Source organism: Juglans regia, chromosome 9 (assembly GCF_001411555.2).
Source record: "Juglans regia cultivar Chandler chromosome 9, Walnut 2.0, whole genome shotgun sequence".
In the NCBI taxonomy this organism is placed as follows: Eukaryota; Viridiplantae; Streptophyta; class Magnoliopsida; order Fagales; family Juglandaceae; genus Juglans; species Juglans regia.
In genome coordinates, this window is record NC_049909.1 from 8978093 (window position 1) to 9002671 (window position 24579).

At 35.6% G+C, this 24579-nt stretch overlaps 1 protein-coding gene across 1 annotated transcript; it reads left to right on the forward strand.

Annotated features, from left to right (window-relative positions):
* Positions 1-1360: 1360 nt before the first annotated feature.
* LOC108985474 (isochorismate synthase 2, chloroplastic-like) lies at positions 1361-9120 on the forward strand. Its single transcript, XM_018957783.2, has 16 exons — positions 1361-1592; positions 1717-1905; positions 2757-3007; positions 3130-3247; positions 3414-3530; positions 3681-3827; positions 5471-5545; positions 5662-5730; positions 5925-6043; positions 6158-6215; positions 6546-6656; positions 6795-6879; positions 7833-7930; positions 8041-8133; positions 8259-8326; positions 8717-9120. Exons 1-15 carry the CDS (start codon positions 1464-1466, stop codon positions 8316-8318), a joined length of 1719 nt encoding a protein of 572 aa, XP_018813328.1. The 5' UTR covers positions 1361-1463; the 3' UTR covers positions 8319-8326; positions 8717-9120.
* The last annotated feature ends 15459 nt before the right edge of the window (positions 9121-24579 follow it).

Genomic DNA, 24579 nt, shown 5'->3' on the forward strand with positions numbered 1-24579 from the left:
AATTTTTTTTTTTTCTAAATTAAAACTAAAACCTACAAGTTTAAAATATAAAAACTAAAAACACTAGAATTAAAAACTAAAGTAAAAAATTGATTTTTTGAATACAATTTTGTTAATTTTTGGTAAATTCATCAAATGGTCACTAGGATTGTTTAATTTGCAAGGGGTGATCTTTAGAGTGTATTTTTGAAAAAACAATCACAAAACAATCTCTATGAAGCCAATTGAATTGATTTCAAATTGGTACATTCGTCCAATCCTATGATCATGAAAATGTTGAAGTTACCCTCAATCATCATGTCATAATCAATAAAAATAACATTTGTTGAAAGTAGAGTAGCATTCTGATAATAAAAACATATAATCTGTATTAATATAACATATTGATTGATTTTTTTTATGAGTAATGTTACTTATCATTTCAATTTTTATCATTTTCTCATCATTTTATGATGTGACATTAGATGATTAGATATTATTTATTATATTTCACTTCTGAACCTATCATCTAATACTACATAATGAGATGATGAGAAGATGCTGAAAAAAATTATAATTAATATATTTTTTTCTTTTTTTATTATCTGTGCTCAAACCCACTTCATGACAATATGATTATGCTAGAGGCATGTTGACTATAATTATTTTTATAATTTTTTATATAAACATATTTAAATTGATGATATTTATTTAAGATAAATTTATTTCTATAAATTATTTTATAAAAAATAATTCTTAATTAAAATGTAATTGTATATATATCATTTTTCATTTTATAATCACGTTGTGAACTTATTTATTTCCACTGTTAGTTTGGAATGATATTAATGTCTCCCAAAATATAACATAGCAATTGTTTAATAATTCAAGTGGTTGTATATATGATAAGTAATACTAGATATAGTGATGGGTGTGTAAGTATTATATATATTTTTTGAAATTAAATAGAGTTTATTATTAAAAAATTAATTTTTTTAACGTAAATCACATATTTATTTATTTGTTTCAGAAAGAGTGTGCCATTCTATATTATAAATATTATTTCTAATATATTTTTTAAAAGAACAATAAAAAATAAAAAGGACGGCGGGGAATGGATCTGTTACGTCTCCGTTAATATTTCTTGACAAAAATTGCAAAGAAGATTCGCCCAGATGTGGATCACGTGATTCACGTGGGATTTAAAAAACCCCTTGTGATCTAACGGATCGAGGAGCAATCAAAACGGATGAATGAAAACGAACGGCTACGATTATGACAACTAAAACATCCGGGAAAACCTCCAGGTGCTGCAGAGGATCCTGACCCATGCTCCCTCTGCCCTATAAATGTCCCGGACGTCTGAATTATACTGATATCATCAACTCCAAGACCACCACCATAGGAATTTGGAGGGGCTCCTCTCCTCTCCTCCACACTCTCTCTCTCTCTCTCTCTCTCTCTCACTTTCTGTGCCATTTCACATGGCGACTGCTAGTGCATCTGGGCAGTTCCTTGCACGCCTGATCGACCCACAATCGACAAGAAAATGCAGCATCTATGCCGCCACACCAACTTCAAGAAGTAGGCAAACTGTCTGTTTCTCTCGTCGTGTAAGCCACCGGCCACTGCTGAGCTTTTCATGATTATGAACATCATCATCTCGATCTTTATGTATACATTTAATGTAATATATGAAGGGTTACAAAACTCTTAACTAGCTTAATTTGAATGCAGAGATACAAGCCATGTTCAATGTCGATGAATGGTTGCCAAGGAGACCACGGACTCCCTGTAGAAACCATTGAAACGCGTACACTTCCAACAGTTCCATCACCTGCATTGGCCATGGACAGGCTCAACTCTGCCATTTACCAGCTCAAATCCCATCCACCTCCATCTTCATCCGGAGTTATACGTCTCGAGGTAATAATATTTATAACCACAGTACGTACTTTCTGATATTATGTCCGGTTGGTCTCGATCGATCGGTCTGCAATATGGAGGGAGAAACTTTTCTTATCCCAAAAGGCAGGTGGAAAGCTGCAGGCCTGTTCATGAACAGCTTGTCCCCAAAACATTGTTGCTAGTACTTCTATTGTCGACGATGACTTTCATACGTGCACATGTACTCCAAATATGACCTATAATGTAATTGTACTTTTTTATTTTATTTTAAATATTTTTTAAACATTCTTAATTAATAGAAAGTAAAAGAAAAATTCACTAATAATCAAATCCTTAATTATTAAAAATAATTAAAATACATGACATTTGGAGTACACATTTAGGATCGAGTCACCCAATCATTTTCCTTGTCGACTCTGTTCCAACTCGATCAGCATATATTGCACCATGATCAGTAAATGGCAGGTCATCTTTATCATGACCTGTATCATCTATCAACGGCATTAATTAAATATCATAACAATTAACGTACTTATACTAGATTTTATCATCTCCAGTCACACTTATACTGAAATACATTTTAGGAGGCTATCATTTAAGTCCTTGTCATCATAGTACGTAGCATTAGTTTTTATTGGTGATTACAAATCTTAATATGAAAAATGGTATGAATCAGTGATTTTGCCCTCTAAAATCTCAAAAGCATAATTTAATGGGTGAGTAGCGGGACAGATCTTAAATCAGCTTTCACCTCAGAAATAAAAATATTATATATATATATATAAATAATATTATATAATATAATAATTTGGGGTATGGCTCAAAGGAGCTAAAGCTAACGGTTCCACCTTTTGTTGTTTTGAGTGAAGGTGCCAATCCAGCAACAGATTGACGCAATCGATTGGCTCCATGCCCAGAACAGTCTCCAGCTTTCTCGCTGTTACTTTTCCGGCCGTACGGTTGGATCTTCCGATGTCTTCAATCCTGCTGATAATGGAAACGGCAGCTCAAAGGAGAAGGCCGGAACAAAGGGTTTGGTCAGCGTTGCTGGCGTGGGCTCCGCAGTCTTCTTTCGGGATATCCACCCTTTCTCCTATAACGATTGGAAATCCATTAGAAGGTAAAAATGAAAAAGAAAATTTGTACTGGAATGGTTTTATTATGGGATTTGGAAACACATTATGCATGCAGCCAGCTCACGATAATATTCCTAACTTGATGTTTCTCACGTGTCTGAATCAGGTTCCTCTCGGAAAAGAACCCTTTAATCCGTGCTTATGGGGCTATTCGTTTTGATGCGAGGTCTAACATATCGCCGGAATGGGAGGGTTTTGGATCCTTTTACTTTACAGTTCCTCAGGTAGAGATCATCATCAAGAACTTAACCCAGTTGTTTTGGTTTCACGACTTTTCTTTTACATTATTTTCTGATCTGGATCTGCTGCTTATTAGTTCTTGTATTAACATGATTCTGTACAATATATTATATATATATATATATAATGATATTTAAATGCGTACTTTAGGTTGAGCTTGATGAGCTTGAAGGAAGCTCAATGCTGGCCACCACTGTTGCATGGGACGAATCCCTTTCACTGACTTGGGAAAAGGCTATTGATGCACTTCAGGCTACGATGGGCCAGGTGGGTCCAATATATACATGTATATAATATATATATATATATATCTTGTACGTTTATACATTCTAGAAATGCAATATATATATATATATATATGATATATTATAAATATATATATATATATATGTAAATATGGTGCGCGCATGCATGCAGGTTTCTTCATTTGTGGTAAACATGCGAAACCAAAGTCCAAACACGTTCATAGTGAGCAAGACCCATAGTCCCTCCAAGAAATATTGGGAACTTACCGTTAACAGAGTTTTGCAGCAAATCGACAGAACAAATTCTGAACTGACAAAGGTACGTACGTACTGTGTATTAATCTCTTAGCCGAGATTCTCTTTATAAGCGCCCTTTCGATTTAGTAACGATACACAACATATTTAATAATTTATTTCATAATATATTATAAAATGATGTTAGTTTTATAAGGTATTTTATAAAAATAATCTCTCATTTTAAAATATTATTATATAAAATGTCGTAAAAAAATGATGTGTTTATATTTTTTCTTTTAATTAGGCTCCGCCACTTAATTGGATCAGTATGAAATAAAATTTTTGAATGAAATAACCGTTATGAAAATGATATTTGGATGATTTTTTCTTCTCAAAGTTATCGAGTATTTTATTTTTTTAATGATTAAAGAAGTGATCATTAGTGAAATAGTGTATTTTTTATTTTTAAAATATATTTGAAAGAAAAATAAAAAAATTCAATTTACACTAGTGATAAGTAAAATCTATTGAATATGTTTGTTCCACTAGTTTAACCTACTTCTACTGCTAATATCGAAGGATGTTAGTGGTACTATCCCGCCTAGCTAGGTTTGATTACTGGGTATATATGCCCTCAGTGCCAATTGCAATTTCTTCTTACTTTTCTTTCAAATATTTTTTAAATAAGCACGGATTTCATAATCTATGTGACCACCCTTGGGGCCATGGGGTTGGCCTAACCAGTATACTCCTAACCAAAAAATTACACAACCTTCTACTATTCACACAACCTCCACACACCACATTTTTTTTTAATTTTTATTATTTTTTTCTTTTATCAAATATTTAATATATAAATAATGAATAGAAAATTGAATTAGTTTTAAAAAAATAAATTCAAAAAGAAATATTAAAAAATTTAAAAATTTTAAAAAAATATGGTGTGTGGAAAATGGGAGGTTGTGTAGCATTGCTCTTACTCCTAATGGCATCATGGATCGAGAGGCCTTGCCACCCTAGCTGCCCGCGGCTGAGAAGAAATCAGCGGTGCGCAAGCCACATGGTGGTGCACTTCCCGAGGGGGTACTGGTCCAAATTAAATTTCGGATACGGCGGCCGGCCAACATTTTTTTTTTAAAAAAAAATAGATTTTCTATATATAGAATTAATTTTGAGGTTCTTGAAAAAGAGAAAATCTACTTTGTCTCCTCAAGTTGACACCTCCATTTGATCGCTGGTCAAAATTTTTATTTTTTTATTTTTTTTACTTAGTAATTAAGGAAGTGATTTTAAGTGTATTGATGTATTTTTTTTATTTTTTAAATGTATTTAAATATGTTAAAAAAATGTGAAAAAAAGAGAAAAAAAAAATTTACGCTAGGCGGCCGCCCAGTGGTTGTTGGCATAGTAGCCGCACCCCTTGAAAAATAATTTGGTTGGTTTTTCCCTTAAATTCAAGTGGGTATTTTAAAAACTTGATCTAATTCTAACAAATACTTAGTACTTCTCACTAAACAAAGGAATCATATGGTAAAATCTAATCTTATTTCTGAAGGAATATTGGGAATGATAATTCCCATTTTCTTAATAATAAGAAGCAGCATATATATATATATATATATGTATATATCTTTAGAGTTTAGTCCAGCTTGTAGCTGCCTTCTTTGTTTTAATTCTCTTTGATACTGTTAATAATGAATAAATTATCTTACCCTGAAAATGAAGGTTGTGCTAGCACGAAGCAGCCGGGTGGTGACTGCTACAGATATTGACCCTACAACATGGTTAGCATGTTTGCAGGTACTTGTGATGTTTTCTTATGATCATTCTCATTCGATATTAATGCATGATCTTTTCCTCTCCTTTTTTTTTTTTTTTTAACAAAAATATTATCTTATACAACGTCATTACTGCAGGTTGAAAAGGACAATTCATATCAGTTTTGTCTACAGCCACCTAAATCACCGGCGTTTATTGGAAATACGGTATATATCTTGATCATTATCTTTCTTAATTATACGTACAATATCAATTAATTTAGAGATTTATATGCTTTAATTGTGCCCTTTAATGGGTGAGAAATAATATCATTAATTTTCACGTTCAAAATCCTTGGACTTGATTAATTTCTTGCCTTTGTCTGAGTACTTACTTTTATTTCCTAATTTGTGAATTATAGCCGGAGCGACTATTTCACAGAAAAAATCTTAGCATTTGTAGCGAGGCTTTGGCTGCAACCCGTGCTAGAGGTGGATCAATGTCTCATGATCTTCAAGTGGAACTTGACTTACTTTCTAGGTTATTATTACCCCATAACCCACACATGAATTTAATTCTTTTTTTTTTTTTTTTCTTTTCTCGAGAAATAAGTTGATATTAATTTTATCATGTCACTTGTTACTGATTTTGCAGCCCCAAGGACCATCTTGAGTTTACTATAGTGCGAGAAACCATAAAGAAAAACCTAGAGGTAAGTTTACTTTTGAAACTGATGATCTTGATCTTATAGATATATATATATATATATATATATATAAGTTCTTTATAAAGTAAAATAAAAAATAGAATGAAATAATATTAAGGGCCCGGGCTCAATATATAGAATGCAAAGATGAGGAATTATATAGGTAATAGAAGATTGGAGTTTGTATAAAGATAACTATATATTACAGACACAAAGAGATTACATAAAAATAAACTTACAAATTGATGATTAGATTAATTATTATATAGGTAATTAACAGATTGTCAAAGTGCTTTCAGACATCTTAAATTATTCTGACTCGATTCTCTTTTGCAGGCTGTAGGCAATGGGGTAGTAGTTGAACCAGAGAAAGTGATAAGGAAACTGAAAAGAGTCCAGCATTTATATGCCAAATTGGCCGCCAAATTAACAAGTGAAGATGATGAGGTAAAGAAAAAAATAAAAAAATAAAAAAAAAATTCTGTATCCAAAATAATATGTTTCCTTTTCATCTCTTAGAAGTTTGATTACTGATTCAGATTCAATTTACAGAATTTTTTTATTCTATATATCTTTGCTTGCCAGTTTGACGTCTTAGCTTCTCTACACCCAACTCCAGCAGTCTGCGGATTCCCAAGAGAAGAGGCACGGGTTTTTATTGCAGAAAATGGTAGGTGCTATATAATTGTTATTATTATAATTATATTTTTTCTGATGCACGTCCAATAATACATTCAAAAATCTTTACAGCCTATTGAGAAGCACATTATAAGAAAAATCGGAATTTATGATATTTTTTTATAATGAGAAGTACTGTTTGTAATGAAAATATACTCATTTTAATAAGAAATAATCATTTTGTTAAAAATAATTAACTGTAAATAAATAATTTTTTTGCAGTGGCAATGGATTGAGTGTGTTAGTTATGGAGTGAAAATTTCGTTTTTACAAATAAGGTTGACTTAATGGTGGGGGTTCAAAGGGGTGGTAGTTGAGAGTTGTGATAATGACTGACAGTTGATCATGTGCTGGTGGTTGCCGTATATATAGAATGTTCTTCAAGGTGGCATGTTGGACCGTTGGTTGTTGCTGTAGTGTTGGGACAAGGATCCTAAATTTATAATTATTCTGTTCTAAGTCCCAGACCCTAGGTGCCTCAATTTATTTGGATTGCATAACTCTGTTGAAAAATGTAGAGTAAGTTGGACCACTTGGAGTTGAATCATGTGCCTCAGACCAAAAACAAGTACTTTATCATTATATCATTGGACTTAAAAGAGCGAAAAGGTAAAACAGATGCATGCAGACTCCAAGAGAAGAATTTTGGGGGTCCTCCTGCTATGAAAACACGAATACAGTTTCCAAAAGGAAAGGATTGGTACTGCAAAATTTTCCTTAAAACAAAGCAGCTAAAACAGGATTACTGGAAGCTCAATCTGATTGTTTCAGCAGTACAAAACCAACTTATATATAACTTGATTGTTCATCCCTTATTTGACAATACTCAGAGACTGATTAGACACCATATATCTCATCTGATAAAGAACCCAATGTTTTTGCTGCTCAATATTTCCTGAACCTCAATAAATACCTTATTAATGGAAGATCTATGCATGTTTTCAGAGGCATTTGATCGAGGAATGTATGCTGGACCAGTTGGTTGGTTTAGCGGAGGAGAGAGTGAGTTTGCTGTAGGCATCAGGTCAGCATTGGTGGAAAAGGTGAGCCAAATCAGACCTATTATTGTTTTCTACCTCTCTTTTGAGATATTAATGGTAACTGCCTTAAGAACCTACTACAACGTCCTAGTGCTGACCAATTTGGATCCCAGGGTCTTGGCGCATTGATGTATGCAGGAACAGGGATAGTTAAGGGAAGCAATCCATCTTTAGAGTGGGATGAACTGGAACTCAAGATCTCTCAGGTATGTTTATGGGTGTCATGTGTAGAACACTAGCAACGTTAATAGCAAATCCCTTTGCATCAATCATCAGCATTTTTAAAGACATTTTTTAATGCTATTTTAATATGTCCTGATCTGTTCTGTAGTTCACCAAATTGCTTAAAATTGGAGTGCCTCAGCTTGAACAGTTGACGACAGGAGTATAAACTGAAAGGTTAGTGATTCTAAACATGCCATTGATTGCAGCAGCCGTTGATGATAAAGAACATACACACTATTTCTAATCATGTACAGTTAAAAGCTAGTATAAGTCGTGCCAATAAGGAACCTTTATTCTGGTTTTTAACTCGTCAATATTGATGAAGTCACCAGCATTAATGCAGTAGAGCTGATAACTTGTATTCTAGTTATTAGCATTCAAACAAAGATCATGTTGCTGGAGTGGTTACAATAAACACAGTCAAATAGTACAGACAACTTTGGATTTGCCTGTACTCTGAATATTTAAGGGGAAATAAGGGTGCAAGTCCTCTATTCTGTCATCATTGACGACTTTTCATATAACCTGTGATTCTCTTGCACTCATCCATTTTTGTGGTGACAGATGTCCTGAAGCCGAGACATGGTTTCTTTGGTGAAGAGTGAATCTCACAGCCTGTTGATTCGTATTATAACCGTGTAGTATGATCTTCTGCTCCAAAATAATTCGATAATGCAGTACCACAGGTTTAAGTTGTTGCCCTTGCTTGCTCGGAGTGGAAAATCCCCCAATGTGTTTTTTCTTCCTCAGCTTTTCGATCATCTTGTAAAATTGGCTTGCTCCAGATTTCATGTCAAGTTCGTTGTTTATCTGCTCCATACAACATCTGTCTGGTTGTTGGTGAATAAATTGAAACTTACTGGGAATAAGTGGTATAGATATCCCTTACTAATATGATGTAATCATGTAATGTTAGCCTGTATGAGCAATAAAAATCTCCCCCTTTGAAATGGGGTTAATCTTTTGTATCTAGAGAATCATACTGCATGGCTCTTACCTGGATTTTGGTTGCCTATTTGAATGGCTGTTGGGCCTCCTATACACTATAGACTTGCAGAAATTTCATCTAGGAATCTAGCTATCAAGTACATAAATTCCCTGATTTATGGTATAACTATACCCTTCCAAGAAAGATTCCAAAGTTTTCAAGCTAATATGCTCAATTAATATTATAGGACCCATTTTTTATATTTATCTCTCTTCCACTTAAACCCTCAAACTCAAACAAAAATTTAAGAAAATCTTAGATTCAGTCCTAGAATGACCGAACAAGGAAATAACAAGCTACTCATGGTTGATTCTAGCTTGGTCTATTGCTTTGAAGTTTGCCCATTTGAGTCGATTAACCAACCTGAAGAAGAATATATTCAAGCTCAACTCCTTAGCCAGCCGAGATCGGGTTTCCAATTTGAGTTCTGCTTTCAAACGGTTACTACTAGCATGTCCAACATATGCTCAGCAAAAAATCCTGAAATTATTGTGGGAGAAAAAAAGAGAAAGAAGAAAGTCCTGATTTTTATAGAGTAAATCTTCTAAGCAGTCCATCCGTCCTCCACCAAAAAACAGCCCTCCAATGGGTGAGTGCACGTAGGCTTTCCATTGGAACTTCTATGTGACCGCACATCAGGAGATAAAGCGAAATGCATCCCCTCTCCAGTTCCTCTCGCTCCCCCTCTCAAACTGAGATCTCCAGAGCTAGTAGGACTCCATGTTTTGTGACCCATAGTCAAGCCACTAGCCATGTCATGACAAGATTGGACAACCCCACAGCAGCTTCATGGGCATGTCAACCACATGCCAATAGCCATGTTAGCCATGCCAGCCATGCCCATGGCCCGTGCCATGGGCCAACGTAGGCCACCCATAGGCTCATGCATGCCATGGGTTAACTTGGCCCATGCCAACCATATTATTTATTATTATTATTTATTATTTAATTATTTATTTTTCAAAGGACCTATTAGGAGTTTCCAAGTTGTAATCCTTATAAATAGGACCCTTAGGCTTTACCATCTTTTGGCAAATTCTCTAGTGGGTAGACTATTTTGTTCTTGAGATCACCATTCAGTACTAAGGCACTTGGGCTATTTGGGGTGCAATACGTGAATACCCTAAGAGAGGATCACACCTTGCAATTCGTGAATAGGTATGGTTCAATCTATATTGTTCTTGCAACTTGGTGTAATTCGTGAATCCAAGTTGTTGTTCTCTTTGTTATTTTCAAATTCATCAATAAAGAGGTTTATTTTATCTATGTGCAATTCGTGAATCATAGTTGAATTGATCATATTTTGTTCACTTTGTTCTTGATTATTTATCACTTGTTCATCGCGTTCTTCATTTGTTCTTGGTGTACATCCATTCCATTGCTCATTTGATCCATTTCATACCACATACTCAACAACCGTAGTGTTTGTCACCATTTTCATAAATTTGTCAACTTACCATAAATTGTTCCCTCCAAACACCTTGCCTTAGCTGAAATACACAGCCTCCACTTTCACATACATCATTCGGCCAACCCTAGCATTGCCCTACTTTCCATATTAGTTCTGTAACACTCGAGATCAGCACCAAGATGCTTTCTAAAATTTCTGAATTTATGCATATGAAAAGCTAGTTGATTTGTCAAATATTTATATGGGCCTATAAATATTTTTTAAGAGACAACTTGGAATATTGTAGAGTTTTGGTTTAAGGCCCAAATATTAAAAAGAGTAATTTCATTTATTTATTTATTTTTATTTACTACTATACTTGGACCCAAATATTTTTGAAATGGGCCAGAAGCTCAAGCTCGGGGGAACTTAGGATTTCACTCTATGCACATGCACGTTACACCCTCATCTCTAGGGTTTCTTTTGTCATCCATCCATATATTCACACGTTCTTCATCCTCGACAAAAAAAAACCTAGTATAGCCGTTCTTGTTTTTTTTCCCCCTTTCCTCTCGATTTCCCACTGTCGAAACTCGGTTGTTGCCCAGCCAAGCGTAGCCAGCCATGGCTTCCCCCTATTGTAGAATCACAAGCCCCAACCTCCATCCCCACGTGAAACCGACAGCCACCTAGATTTCCCTTCCATGCTCACAATCGTGCGTGACCGTCCACCAGGAAAAAAAAAAATCAAACTTTGCACCTCATTGCCGTCCAAGAGGTTTAGTTGGTATTTATATTTTTTCTATACATATTTTGATTTCTTTCCCTAGAACGTTTAACTGAGGTTAAGATCTCAGGATGGCTGGTTGTCATCGTGTTCGAAACTTTGGAGATTTGAGATTCCTCAGATTTTATGGAGAGGTTTGAGGTTTAGAGATGGTACATACTTTAAAAGTGATTTTGATGAGATTTAAGATCGTTGATTTCTGCGAGTTCCAGGATATGATTTTTGATGATATCTAAGGTTTTAGCACTTACGGACCTATGGAATGAGTTCCGTGACATCTGAGATTTTAGATTTTGCATAATTCAAGGAAACAATTCTTATGACATTTGAGATTTTAATTTAGGTAGGCATATTCTGTTGACTGTAGGAAATAATTTTGACAGGTTTTAAGGTTTAGATTTTAGGTTGACTTCGTGGAACGAGTTTTGATTAGGAACTAGAGGTTTAGACTTGTGATATTGATGTATTAGAGTCTATGTACACGTTGGGAGACTTTGCAAAATTAAATCTGAAAAGTGTATGGACTGGTTAAATGTGAAGGTTAGTTCTTTTCAGATGTACTTGATTTGAGATAGAAAGTGTTTAGGACTACAAGTTGTTAGGGTGCGCAGCGGAAGCATGGTTTTGGTGATATGATAGTTTGAGAGTTTATTTCGTTATTTATTGAGGTTTTATATTAGGTGGAGAATTTGAAATTTATTTTTGGGTCTTTAATTGTATTATTGAGGTTCATATTTTAGACTTGAAATTGTAGTGTACGAGATCGTGAATGGCTAGAGAAAATATGGGAGAATATGATCATCAATATTGGAGGGTTAGAAGTTGGAATATTGGGGTCAGCAATTTTGGAATATTAATTAGGTTCGACATTATGATTAACAAATGGGGTAGGTATGGAATCGTTGTAGCGGAAAAATATTTAGGTCTTGCTTGTGGTACTAGCAAATTTCGTGGACGGAATTTTTTTAAGGGAGGGAGAATGTAACACCCGAGATCAGCACCAAGATGCTTTCTAAAATTTCTGAATTTATGCGTATGAAAAGCTAGTTGATTTGTCGAATATTTATATGGGCCTATAAATATTTTTTAAGAGACAAGTTGGAATATTATAGATTTTTGGTTTAAGGCCCAAATATTAAAAAATAGTCATTTCATTTATTTATTTATTTTTATTTACTACTATACTTGGACCCAAATATTTTTGAAATGGGCCAGAAGCTCAAGCCCGTGGGAACTTAGGATTCCACTCCATGCACATGCACATTACTCCCTCATCTCTAGGGTTTCTTTTGTCATCCATCCATATATTCACACATTCTTCATCCTCGACAAAAAAAAAACATAGTATAGCCGTTCTTTTTTTTTCCCCTCTCCTCTCGGTTTCCCACTGTCGAAACTCGGTTGTTGCCAGCCAAGCATAGCCAGCCACGGCTTCCCCCTGTTGCAGAATCGCAAGCCCCAGCCTCCATCCCCACGTGAAACCGACAGCCACCTAGATTTCCCTTCCGTGCTCACAGCAGTGTGTGACCGTCGACCAGGAAAAAAAAAATCAAACTTTGCACTCCGTTTCCGTCCAAGACCTTCACGGAAGCCCGAACGAGAGCGTCTCAAGCTCCTCTCGGGTTTTCCTTGTTGCTGTAAGCAATGGTAGTTCCTCCGCAAGCTACCAGCTTTCGTCGTAGCCTTGCACAACCGAGAACCAACACCTAGCAGTCGCAGCAACAAACTGTTGCGTTGGGAATGTTCATCATTCGGGCAACCTCAGCAACCTTGAGCAGCACACATGCACGGTCAACAGCGAATCAACACCTCCACATAGTTGCCGCCGGTTCATCCACCCCACGAAAACCTCTGTCCAGACCCCACCACCATGCCCAGCCACACGAAGCCGCTATCCAACGCCTCCCGTAGCCTCCGTTGCATGCCATGAAACTCCCCTGTTTTAGACAACCGAAACAGAGCAGTCATGGCTCAACCAACTCACCACCCATAAGCCACCACCCCACCTATTGCCGTAGCTACAAGCGATGCTGACGCCCAAGCCACCTGTGATTGGATGCTGCTCTGGTCGACGCCCAGTCCCAGACTGTCGCACGCCTCGCTGCATCACGGTGAGTCTTCGTTCTCTCTTTCTTCGTCTCTCCCTCACTTTCCGTCTCCCTCACCGTGTTATTCTCTCTTGCTTCCAGTGCTCCGCCGAGATCACCACCGCTACGTCACTAACCTTCTAGCCCCTCACTGCGTCGCACGCTGCCACGTGATTCCTCCGTGAGTAAGCCCCTGCCATGCAAATTATTTGTTTTCCGTAGGTTTTTATTGGTTTTCAAAGAAATGAAGGAAATTACATTAGTGCCCTTTTACTACATGTTATATTAATGTGCTTTAAAATTTTTATTATATATTGGTACACTCTTATATAATTATGATAACAGAAAATCACTTAAGCATTTTAACATGTCATTCAAGTAAAGATTTATTTTAAGAGTAAATAATATTGGAGTAATGTTGTTTTTACACTTTAGATATGATTTAGTCTATTTAAAAACTAGTTTTGGTTTGCTTTAAAATATTTTGGGATAATCATATTATCTAGTATTAAAGTTTATAAGTTGTTTTCATTAATAAATAAGTTAGACTTTTAAATGTTTTTAGTCGAAGTTATCAAATGGACATTGGTGATTTTAGAAAGGGGTGATATATTTTGGGATTATGAGAATTTTAGGTTTTGAGGAATTAAATAGGTTATTTTAGAAGCTTAGGATTAAATAGCAAAATATGAGATTAATTGAAAATTTACGAGAATTACGTGATTATTTTATACGTGACGATTAATTATTATTTGACATTTTGAAGGAAATTCCGAAAAAGCTAAGTCCAGGTAAGCGGGGTCCCTGTACTAGACTTTGCACTAAAATAAAATGAGCTGAGGTTATTTTTGAAAAATATACATATTTAATTTTGAAAAGAAATTTGAACTATCTCAGTTATTTGTTCTGCGTTACTCATGAGATTCTGTTTAAGAAGAAAGTATTTTCCATCATGACTGGTGTAGACAAGAACTTATTTTTGACATTCTATTTATGAACCTTGAAAAAGACAGCGAATATGAAATTTTTGCATAAATTATGTTGTAATATGATTTTGTTTTGTTCTGAAGATTTTGTTCAGTACACTGTTTGGATAAGACGTGAATTCTGAAAACCTTTGGCATGACTCTCTGATTCTGAATTTGATTCTGTTTCTGCTCTGTTCAGTTACGGCCCTGCCACGGGTGATAATAGTGGCATAAAGCCCAACCACGTGTTACAATAGTGGATACGGCCCAACCACGGGTAATAATAGTGGATATGGCCCAACCACGTGTATTAATAGTGGATACGACCCTGCCATGAGTTATAGTAGTGGTCTCTATTTTGAGTGCACACCTTGGTGACAGAGTGATTTATGTTCTGCTTGGCTATCCGCAGATGCACAACCCTACCACGGGGGTTATACATGGCTTCTTTTCTGATATGATGTTCTGATGATGATGATGATCATTTATGCTATGCCGAAGGATATTTTTGAATGAAATTATTTCTGAATCATCCCTTTGACATTTTGATAACATGTCTTGCTTTTGCACTCTAAAAATGAAAATGTTTTGTTCTGTATTATGATTTCTGTAAATGCTCATGTTTACACACTAGTATATGTCCTCTGCTTACTAAGCTGTTGATAACTCACCACTTATCTCCATATATTTTTCAGATAATTTTGATGCTTCAGCTGGAGAACAAGAGTAGGAAGTTTTAGCAGCTGTGATGATTGGAGTGGAATAAGTGCCTAATGGTGGTTTATAACCCTACCACGGGGTGAAACATGGAATATGGCCCAGCCACGGGTATAATGGTGGCTTATAACCCTACCATGAGGGTTAAACATGGTATTTGTCCCGATGTGATGCTAAGAGATAATATGATTATAATGTTTCAGTTTGGAAATGCCAATGGATTTTCTTTTTGGGAACAAGTTGGTTTTTTTGAAAATTTCGCCCCGATGTTTTGTAACAAGTTTTGTTTATGCATTCTGAAAGAAAATATGTTGTTTCTGCATTCTAAAAGAAAATTTTTTGTTTCTGCATTCTGAAAGTAAATGTCTTATTCTGCATACCGAACTTTATAAATGCTCATGTTTACATGCTAGTATATGCTCTCTGCTTACTGAGTTGTTGATAACTCACCCCCTTATCTCTACAATATTTTTCAGATATTATGATGGTTCAGCTGATGATCAAGATTATGAGGCATTGGGTGAGATGATTTAAGTGTAGTGGTTCAAGCATAAGAAATTTTTTATGAGTATTGTTGTATTTTATTAAGAAATTTTATTGTATTGTGATGACTTGGCATTTTGAAAAATTGGTTATATTGAGGAAATTAGATTGAATCGAATTTTCTAAATGATATTGGGAATTTGGAGTCTATTTTTATATTGTTGGAATGTGAGATTAAGGGCTAAGAAGTAACTCTTCGACCCGTGAGGTACCGGGGCGTTACAGTTGGTATCAGAGCCAGGTTTGAATTCTGCATACTATAGACCTTGGAGGTTTAGATTTCTGTGGGTTCATAGGATGTAAAGATTTCAGTGTAGGAACTTGAGGAATTTAAGGATGATCATGTGGATATTTGGGTTGGAATTCTGCATACTATAAACTAGGAAGAAATTTCAGATTTGGGGTTTAGAATTTTTTAAAGAATAAAAGATGATTATGTGGATAGTTAAGGTTTTAGATTTTGCAGACTTTATGATTGAGTTTTGGGATTTTGGATTTTTAGGGATTTTTAGATCCGACAAGCTTACTTTGTGGACTATAGGAGATAATTTTTATAAGATTAATTCAAGGTTTAGATTTTTGTGGTTTAGATTCTAAAGATGTACGGGAGTTTAGAGCGATGTCGAGTTTATAATTATAGATGGTAGGAAGAGCTATATGAGCTGATTAAAGAAATGGCTAAGAATGGTTAAAACAAGTTCAAGATTTCACCGATTCATTTATTTATTTATTTTACTTGTTTTTAAATATTTTAGTTGGTATTTATATTTTGTTTATACATATTTTGTTTTCTTTCCCTAGGACGTTTAGCTGAGTTTAAGATCTCACGATGACTGCTCATCGTCGAGTTCGAAACTTTGGAGATTTGAGATTCTTCAGATTTTATGGACTGAATATTTGGAGGCTTGAGGTTAAGAGATGATACATACTTTAAAAATGATTTTGAGAAGATGTTAGGTCGTAGAATTCTGCGGGTTTCAGGATATGATTTTTGATGATATGTATGGTTTTAGCACTTGCAGACCTATGGAATGAGTTCCACAAAATCTGAGGTTTTAGATTTTGCATATTTTAAGGAAACAATTCTTATGACATTTGAGATTTAATTTCGGTAGGCATATTCTGTGGACTATAGAAAATAATTCTGATAGGTTTTTAAGGTTTAGATTTTAGGTTGACTTCGTGGAACGGATTTTGATTAGGAACTGAAGATTTAGACTTGTGATATTGGTGTATTAGAGTCTACATACACGTTGGAGTCTTTGCAAGTTAAATCAGAAAAGTGTATGGACTGGTTAAATGTGGAGGTTAGTTCTTTACCGATGTATGAGATTCAATATTTTTAGGACTATAAGTTGTTAGAGTGAGCAGCGGAAGCGTGGTTTTGGTGAGTGATAATTTGAGAGTTTTTTTTTTCGTTATTTATTGTGGTTTCATATTAGGTGGAGATTTTGGAATTTATTATTTTGGTCTTTAATTGCATTATTAAGGTTTATAGTTTAGACTTGGAATTGCAGTATGCGCGAAAGTGTATGGCTAGGGAAGTATGGAAAAATATGATCGACAATATTGGAGAGTTAGAATTTGAAATATTAGCTTCGACAAAATGATGGATGTTTGGAGTAGGTACGGAATGGTTGTAGCTGATAAATATCTAGGATTTGCTTGTGGTATTAACAAATTTCGAGCCCGAAATTTTTTTTAAGGGGAGGAGAATGTGACACCCGGGTCTAGCATAGAGCTTGCAATCAATATACATATTTATTTATTTATTTTATTATTTACTCCCAACCATTCTCTTCTCACTCATCCGTTCCTCATGCCCACGTACAAGAAGTTCCCCGCATCAAGCACGGGAACTGCATGTAACCGTTGCCCCCATGCATGTAACCACCCTTTTCCCGTGCGTTTTGGTTTCTCAATAAACTTCACCTTGAAGATCGATGCTCTCTACCTTTATTTTTATTTTTATTTTTATTTTCTATCTCCTCCGCACCAAGTCGGAAGGCACCTGGAAATCCACCACAAACCAGTTACTGCCTGCGTGAACCCGAGTTACCCAGCAACCTCCAACGGACGCTACCATCCAACCACTCCTCTTTGCAAGCAGCACCACCCTCCAGCCTGGTTCTAAGCCACTAGGAAAAAGACCACCCCCATCGTGAACCTCAGTACAGACTGCAACCAACCACCACTCCACTGCCACAAACGAGACTGCCGAGATGCAACTTGGCGTCATTTTCCAAGTGTTGCTGCATCAGAAAAACTAGTGCCCTTGTGCACGCAGCCGAACGGAAACCACCCCATGCAAGCTTCCCCCTGCATGACGGAAGCCTCTGTCCTTTGCCCAGCCCCTCGTAGAACCATAAGCCACCGTGCCCAGCCACGCGAAGCCTCCGCCCAACGCCTCTCGCAGCCTCTATTGCAAACCACGGATTTCCCCTATTTTTCCTCCCCAAAACAGAGTAGTTGCACCACAGACAACCCCCTATCCTCCACGCCATCACCTCCTTTGAAGCCTAGCCTCCATGTTCTCAACCCCCTAATCAACCCCTGCATGACCTTCACCACCGCAAGCCTCCACTGGAAACAGCCTGGCCCAGCTATCGCAAGCACGTTCGCGCTGCCCTCGCTCTCTCTCCCCTTGTTGTTCTCTCTCTCTCTCTCTCTGTTCCACCGAGTTCACCACCTTCCACCGCACCGAGCGCCACACCCACCACCGCCAACCTCAGCCAGCTCCATACGTTGTCGCACGTTCCCTTCTCTCATGGTGTGCCTCTGCTTCGTAAATTACCTCACGTAGTATGAGCATGTTTTCAAATAGCAAAGCTTACCGTATAGTTGGTCAAGCATATATTATTTGAGGTAAGTTACATCTTTACCCTTTGAGTACAAGCTGTATTGGCATGCTTTAAACTTTTAAATATGTATTAGTGTACTCTATTTTATTTGTGCTTACAGAAAAATCATTTAAATATTTTAACATGTTATTAAGTAAATATTTATGTTAAGAGTAAATAATATTGGTGTAATGTTATTTTTACACTTTAGATTTGTTTTAGTCTATTCAAAAATAGTTTTGGTTTATTTTAAAATACTTTGGGATAATTATATTATCTAGTATTAAACTTTATGGTTTGTTTTCAATAATAAATAGGTCAACTTTTAAATGTTTTAGTCAAGGTTATTAAGTCAATATTGATGATTTTAGAAAGCGATGTTTTATAATTCGAGATTATGAGATTTTAGGTTTTGAGGAATTAAATAGGTTATTTTAGGAGTTTAGGCTTATATATTGTAATACGTGATTAATTGAAAATTTATGAGAATCACGTGGTTATTTTATAGGTGACGCTTAATTATTGTTTGACATCTTTGAGGAAAATTCTGAAAAAGCTAAGAAGTCCAGGTAAGCGGGGTTTATATACTAGTTTTGCATAAAAGAACTTAAATGAGGTTGACTTTGAAAATAGGCATGTTTGTTTTTGAAAAGAAATCTAAAAAACGACCTCAGATGTTTATTCTGCATATGCATAAATTCAATATAAGAGAAAGTGTTTTTTTTGTCATGACTGGTGTAGACATAAGCTAGTTTTGTGTATTTTGTTTCTGAACTATGCAAAAGAGCGAATATGAAAATCTAAAAGTTTTGTTATGAACAAATGAAAATATTTTGATGTTTATCTCGAACATGTGAAGTGATCTAAAGCTATTAAGTATTTTGTTTTGATATGATGTGTCATCTGAAAACCTTGACATGAAGTTCTGATTCTTTATATGATGGTGATCTGATTCCGATGATATCTGTTCTGTTTTCTAGTATACGGCCCAGCCACGGGTATAATGGTTGTTTATAACCCTACCATGAGGGTTAAACATGGTATTTGTCCCGATGTGATGCTAAGAGATGATATGATTATATAATGTTTCAGTTTGGAAATGCCAATGGATTTTCTTTTGGGAACAAGTTTGTTTTTCTGAAAATTTCGCCCCGATATTTTGTAACAAGTTTTGTTTATGCATTCTGAAAGAAAATATGTTGTTTCTGCATTCTAAAAGAAAATTTGTTGTTTTTGCATTCTGAAAGTAAATGTCTTGTTCTGCATACCGAACTTTATAAATGCTCATGTTTACATGCTAGTATATGCTCTCTGCTTACTGAGTTGTTGATAACTCACCCCCTTATCTCCACAATATTTTTCAGATATTATGATGGTTCAGCTGATGATCAAGATTATGAGACATTGGGTGAGATGATTTAAGTGTAGTGGTTCAAGCATAAGAAGTTTTTTATGAGTATTGTCGTATTTTATTAAGAAATTTTATTGTGTTGTGATGACTTGACATTTTGAAAAATTGGTTATATTGAAGAAATTAGATTGAATCGAATTTTCTAAATGATATTGGGAATTTGGAGTCTATTTTTATATTGTTGGAATGTGAGTTTAAGTGCTAAAAAGTAACTCTCCGACCCGTGCGGGACCGGGGCGTTACATATGTTATTGAGATTTTCTTTATTGTCCCCATGGAGGAACTTAGATATTTGGATTGATTAAATTGATTAATATTTTATTGGATTTTTCTGGATTTTATAGTTGTACTATTTAAGTTGATTTTAGGTATTAAGAGTTAACTCTTCGGACCTCTGGGATCGGAGCGTTACAGTTGGTATCTGAGACAGGTTTGAATTTTGCATACTATAAACCTTGGAGGTTTTGATATCTGTGGGTTTAGGAAGAAACTTCAGATTTGAGGAGTAGAATTTTAAAAGAATAAGAGATGATTATGTGGATACTTAATGTTTTATATTTTGCAGACTTTAAGATTGAGTTTTGAGATTTTTAGGTTTAGGGATTTTAGATCCGACAAGCTTACTTTGTGGACTATAGGAGATAATCTTTATAATATTAATTTAAGGTTTAGATTTTTGAGGTTAGTTTCTAAAGATGTAAGGGAGTCTAGAGAAATGATATGTATATGGTAGGAAAGACTATATGAGTTAATTAAAGAAATGACTAAGAATGGTTAAAACAAGTTCAAGATTTTATTGATTTATAGATTTATTTATTTATTTTAACTTTTTTTTTTAAATATTTTAGTTGGTATTTATATTTTTTCTATACATATTTTATTTTCTTTCCCTAGAACGTTTAACTGAGGTTAAGATCTCAGGATGGCTGGTTGTTGTCGAGTTCGAAACTTTGGAGATTTGAGATTCCTCAGATTTTATGGACTGAATAGGATGTTTGAGGTTTAGAGATGGTACATACTTTAAAAGTGATTTTGATGAGATTTAAGATCGGTGATTTCTGCGAGTTCCAGGATATGATTTTTGATGATATCTAAGGTTTTAGCACTTGCATAGCCCACGACATCCCTAGTTGCATGGTATAATGGTGGTTTATAACCCTACCACGGGGGTGAAACATAGTATACGGCCCAACCATGGGTATAATGGTGGTTTATAATCCTACCACGGGGTGAAACATGGTATACGGCCCAGCCACAGGTATAATGGTGGTTTATAACCCTACCACAGGGGTTAAACATGGTATTTTTCTCGATGTGATGCTATGAGATGATATGAATATAATGTTTCAGTTTGGATATGCTAATGTAATTTCTTTTTGGGAATAAGTTTATTTTTTTGAAAATTTCGCTTTGATGTTTTGTACCAAGTTTTATTTATGCATTCCAAAAGTAAATAAGTTGTTTCTGCATTCTGAAAGAAAATGTTTTGTTCTGCATATTGAACGTTATAAATGCTCATGTTTACATGCTAGTATATGCTCTCTGCTTGCTAAGTTGTTGATAACTCACCCCTTATCTCCACAATAATTTTCAGATGATTTTGGATATTTTAGCTGGGGATCAAGATTTTGAAGCTTTGGGTAAGATGATTTAAGAGTAGTGGACTAAGTATAGAAAGTTTTTGATGGGTATTGGCGATATTTATTATGAAATGTAATTGTGTTATGATGACTTGGTATTTTGAAAAATTGGTTATATTGAGGAAATTAGTTTGGATCGAAATGTCTTTATGATATTGAGAATTTGAAGTCTAATTATATTGTTGAAATGTGAGTGTTAGTGATAGGAAGTAACCCTTCGACTCCTGCGGGACTGGGGCGTTACAGTTGGTATCAGAGACATGTTTGAGATTCTGCATACTATAATAAGGAGTTTGATGAAATTGGAGGTTTGAGGTTCTGCCGACTATAAACATATGAGGTTTACATATCTGTGGGTTTTAAGAAGTAATTTCAGATTGGAGGTATAGAAATTTGATTATTTAGATTTTGTAGATTCTATGAAATGATTTTTATAATATTTCAGGTTTTAGATCCGGTAAGCTAATTTTGTAAGGTGTAGGACATGACTTGGATATGATTTAAGTTTAGATTTTGTAGTTGACATAAGTTTGACCGAAATACAGGTTTGAAGTTCTATAGACTATAGTATATGGGGTTTTGGGTTTATTAGGAACTTTAGGAAATAATTTTCAGTTTTGATGTTTAGAATTTTGCGGACTGCAAGGAAAAATCTTGTTGGTATTAGAGGCATTTGAATCTTTAGGCTTTAGGAAAGATGTTTTATGGAATTTGAGGTGTTGGATTTTGTAGATTTTTAGAACTGATTTCATGACTATTGAGATTTTAATTTCTGTAGACTCTTGATGTGGACTTTACAAATTGACTTGGATAAGATTGAAGGTTTAGATTTTAAAAATATATCGTTACTGCGGTTGCGTGTACATTTATATATATAGGTGTTTTTATAAATTTAAAATATTTTATACATATTCATTTTGTGGTTAAAACCATTTGCATATGTTTATATGAACTCTATATTTTGAAATGTTTATTAAAATGCAAGTTTTCTAGATCCCACCTCGTCGTCAGTTATGAAACATTTTGGATCTGAACGTGACTAAAAATGAAAGAGAGTGTTCAAGAGCATAAATGAGTGTGATGAAATTCAAGGTGTGAGATTCTATAGACTATAATGAGGAGTGTGATTATATTTAAAGTTTGAGATTCTGTAGATTTTATGGATTGATTTTTTTTTTTGAAATCTGAGCTTTAGAGATGCTGCAAATTTTTTAAAGGTGATTTTGATGGTCTTAGAATTTTGCGGACACCCGAATACGAATTTTGATGACATATTAGCACTTGTGGACCGATGAAATATGTCCCATGAAATCCAAGATTTTAGATTTTTGCATGTTTTAGGAAAACGATTTTTAAGACATTCGAGATTTTAATTATGGTAGGCGTAATTCTGTGGACTGTAGTAAATGATTCTGACTAGATTTAAGGTTTAGACTTCAGGTTGACTTCTTGGAAAGAGCTTTGGTTAGGAACTTGAGGCTTAGATTTGTGATATTGAGATTTTAGAGGGTACAATCATGTTGGTATAATTTATGAATTTGACTCTGGTGAGTTAAAAATGTATGGACTGGTTAAATGTGGGGTTTAGCTAATTTTAGAGCTTCATGAGTGAGTTACAATGTGTTTATGACTACAAGTTGTTAGAGTGCCCAACGGATGCGTGGTTTTCGTGATATTATAGTTTGAGAGTTTATTTCATTATTTGTTTGAGGTTCATAGATTATGTGGAGAGTTTGGAATTATTATTTTGGTCTTTCATTGCATTATTGAGGTTTATATTTTAGACTTGAAATTGCAGTGTGCACGAACCTGTATGGCTAGGGGAAATATGGGAGAATATGATCGACAATATTGGAGAGTTAGAATTTGAAATATTAAGTTCGGCAAAATGATAGATGATTGAGGTAGGCAGGGAATGGTTGTAGCGGATAAATATTTAGGCTTTGCTTGTGGTACTTGTAAGCCTTCAAGAGAAATCGATGTCGTTTTGGGTAACTTTCTCCCTTTCAATTTTTTTTTTGTTTTTCTTTTCTTGACCTTGATGGTTACTTCTCTTATCTCTTTCCATTCAGTTTTTTTTCACACCTCCGAATCCCTCTCCACCTCGAGTACCACCTCCCCACGCCTCTGTAATTATTTTTTTTTCTCCCTTTTAAGTTCTATCCCAACAAACTCTTTCTATCCTATCTCTCAAGCTCTCGGTTCTCTCCCTCAAAGTTTCTCTCATTTCACTGCAAACCTACATGTAGTCATCGTTACTTGGGTCTTCACGCACTGCTACAACACCTGCCAGCCTCCCTGCATGCTTGTCCTCCACTCTCATGCACCATCATCAGCAACAGACGGCACCGGACATCAAGACTTCACTGTCGGAAGCAGCCTCGTTGCACTCTTCACAAGAGTCGCACATGCAACCACCGTAAGCCACCCCAAAGCAAAACTCTTCCTTCGACGTTTCCTATGAATCAGCCACCCCATGCACTTTCAACAGCTTTAAGCCACCGTGTTGCAATCTCCTTTCTCTGACCACCACTGTACCAGCCATCGAAACCTTGGATGAGTGTGCTCTGTTGCACCACGCCGAAATTGGGGAGGTTTTTCCCCACTGTAAGACACAGTCACCACCCTCACTAAGAACTCCATCACATTGAGACCCCACAGAAACCGCCGGCAAAATTTTCCCGTCACCCCCAATCCGCCGCACGCCACCTCAGCCTCGCTGCCTCACGGTAATCTCCCTCTATGTTTCTCTCTCGCGCATCTCTCACTCTCCTTTCTCTCTTTCTCGCTCATCACTCTCTCTCTCTCATTATTTTCTATCCCATTCAGTGCCCCGCCAACGCCCTAACAGCCGCCGTCCATAGCCCAGCTCACCTCTCGTCATGCTCTCCATCTCTCAGTGAGCCTCCACCTCGCGAACTGTTGTTTCACAAATATGTTTTCATACAGCAGAGTTCTATAGAAGCTTAGTGTAAGTTGGTCATGAATATGTTTATTACCGAAAGTACTTGGTTACCCTTTGAGTATTAATCTATTTTTAAACTTTACAGGTACTA

Bases quoted from the DNA above. Each gene is read 5' to 3' on its own strand.
- LOC108985474 (XM_018957783.2), top strand. From the start codon at position 1,464: ATGGCGACTGCTAGTGCATCTGGGCAGTTCCTTGCACGCCTGATCGAC. The intron at 3,248-3,413 runs GTAGAGATCATC...TGCGTACTTTAG, and splicing joins TTTACTTTACAGTTCCTCAG to GTTGAGCTTGATGAGCTTGA. The intron at 6,216-6,545 runs GTAAGTTTACTT...TCTCTTTTGCAG, and splicing joins CCATAAAGAAAAACCTAGAG to GCTGTAGGCAATGGGGTAGT.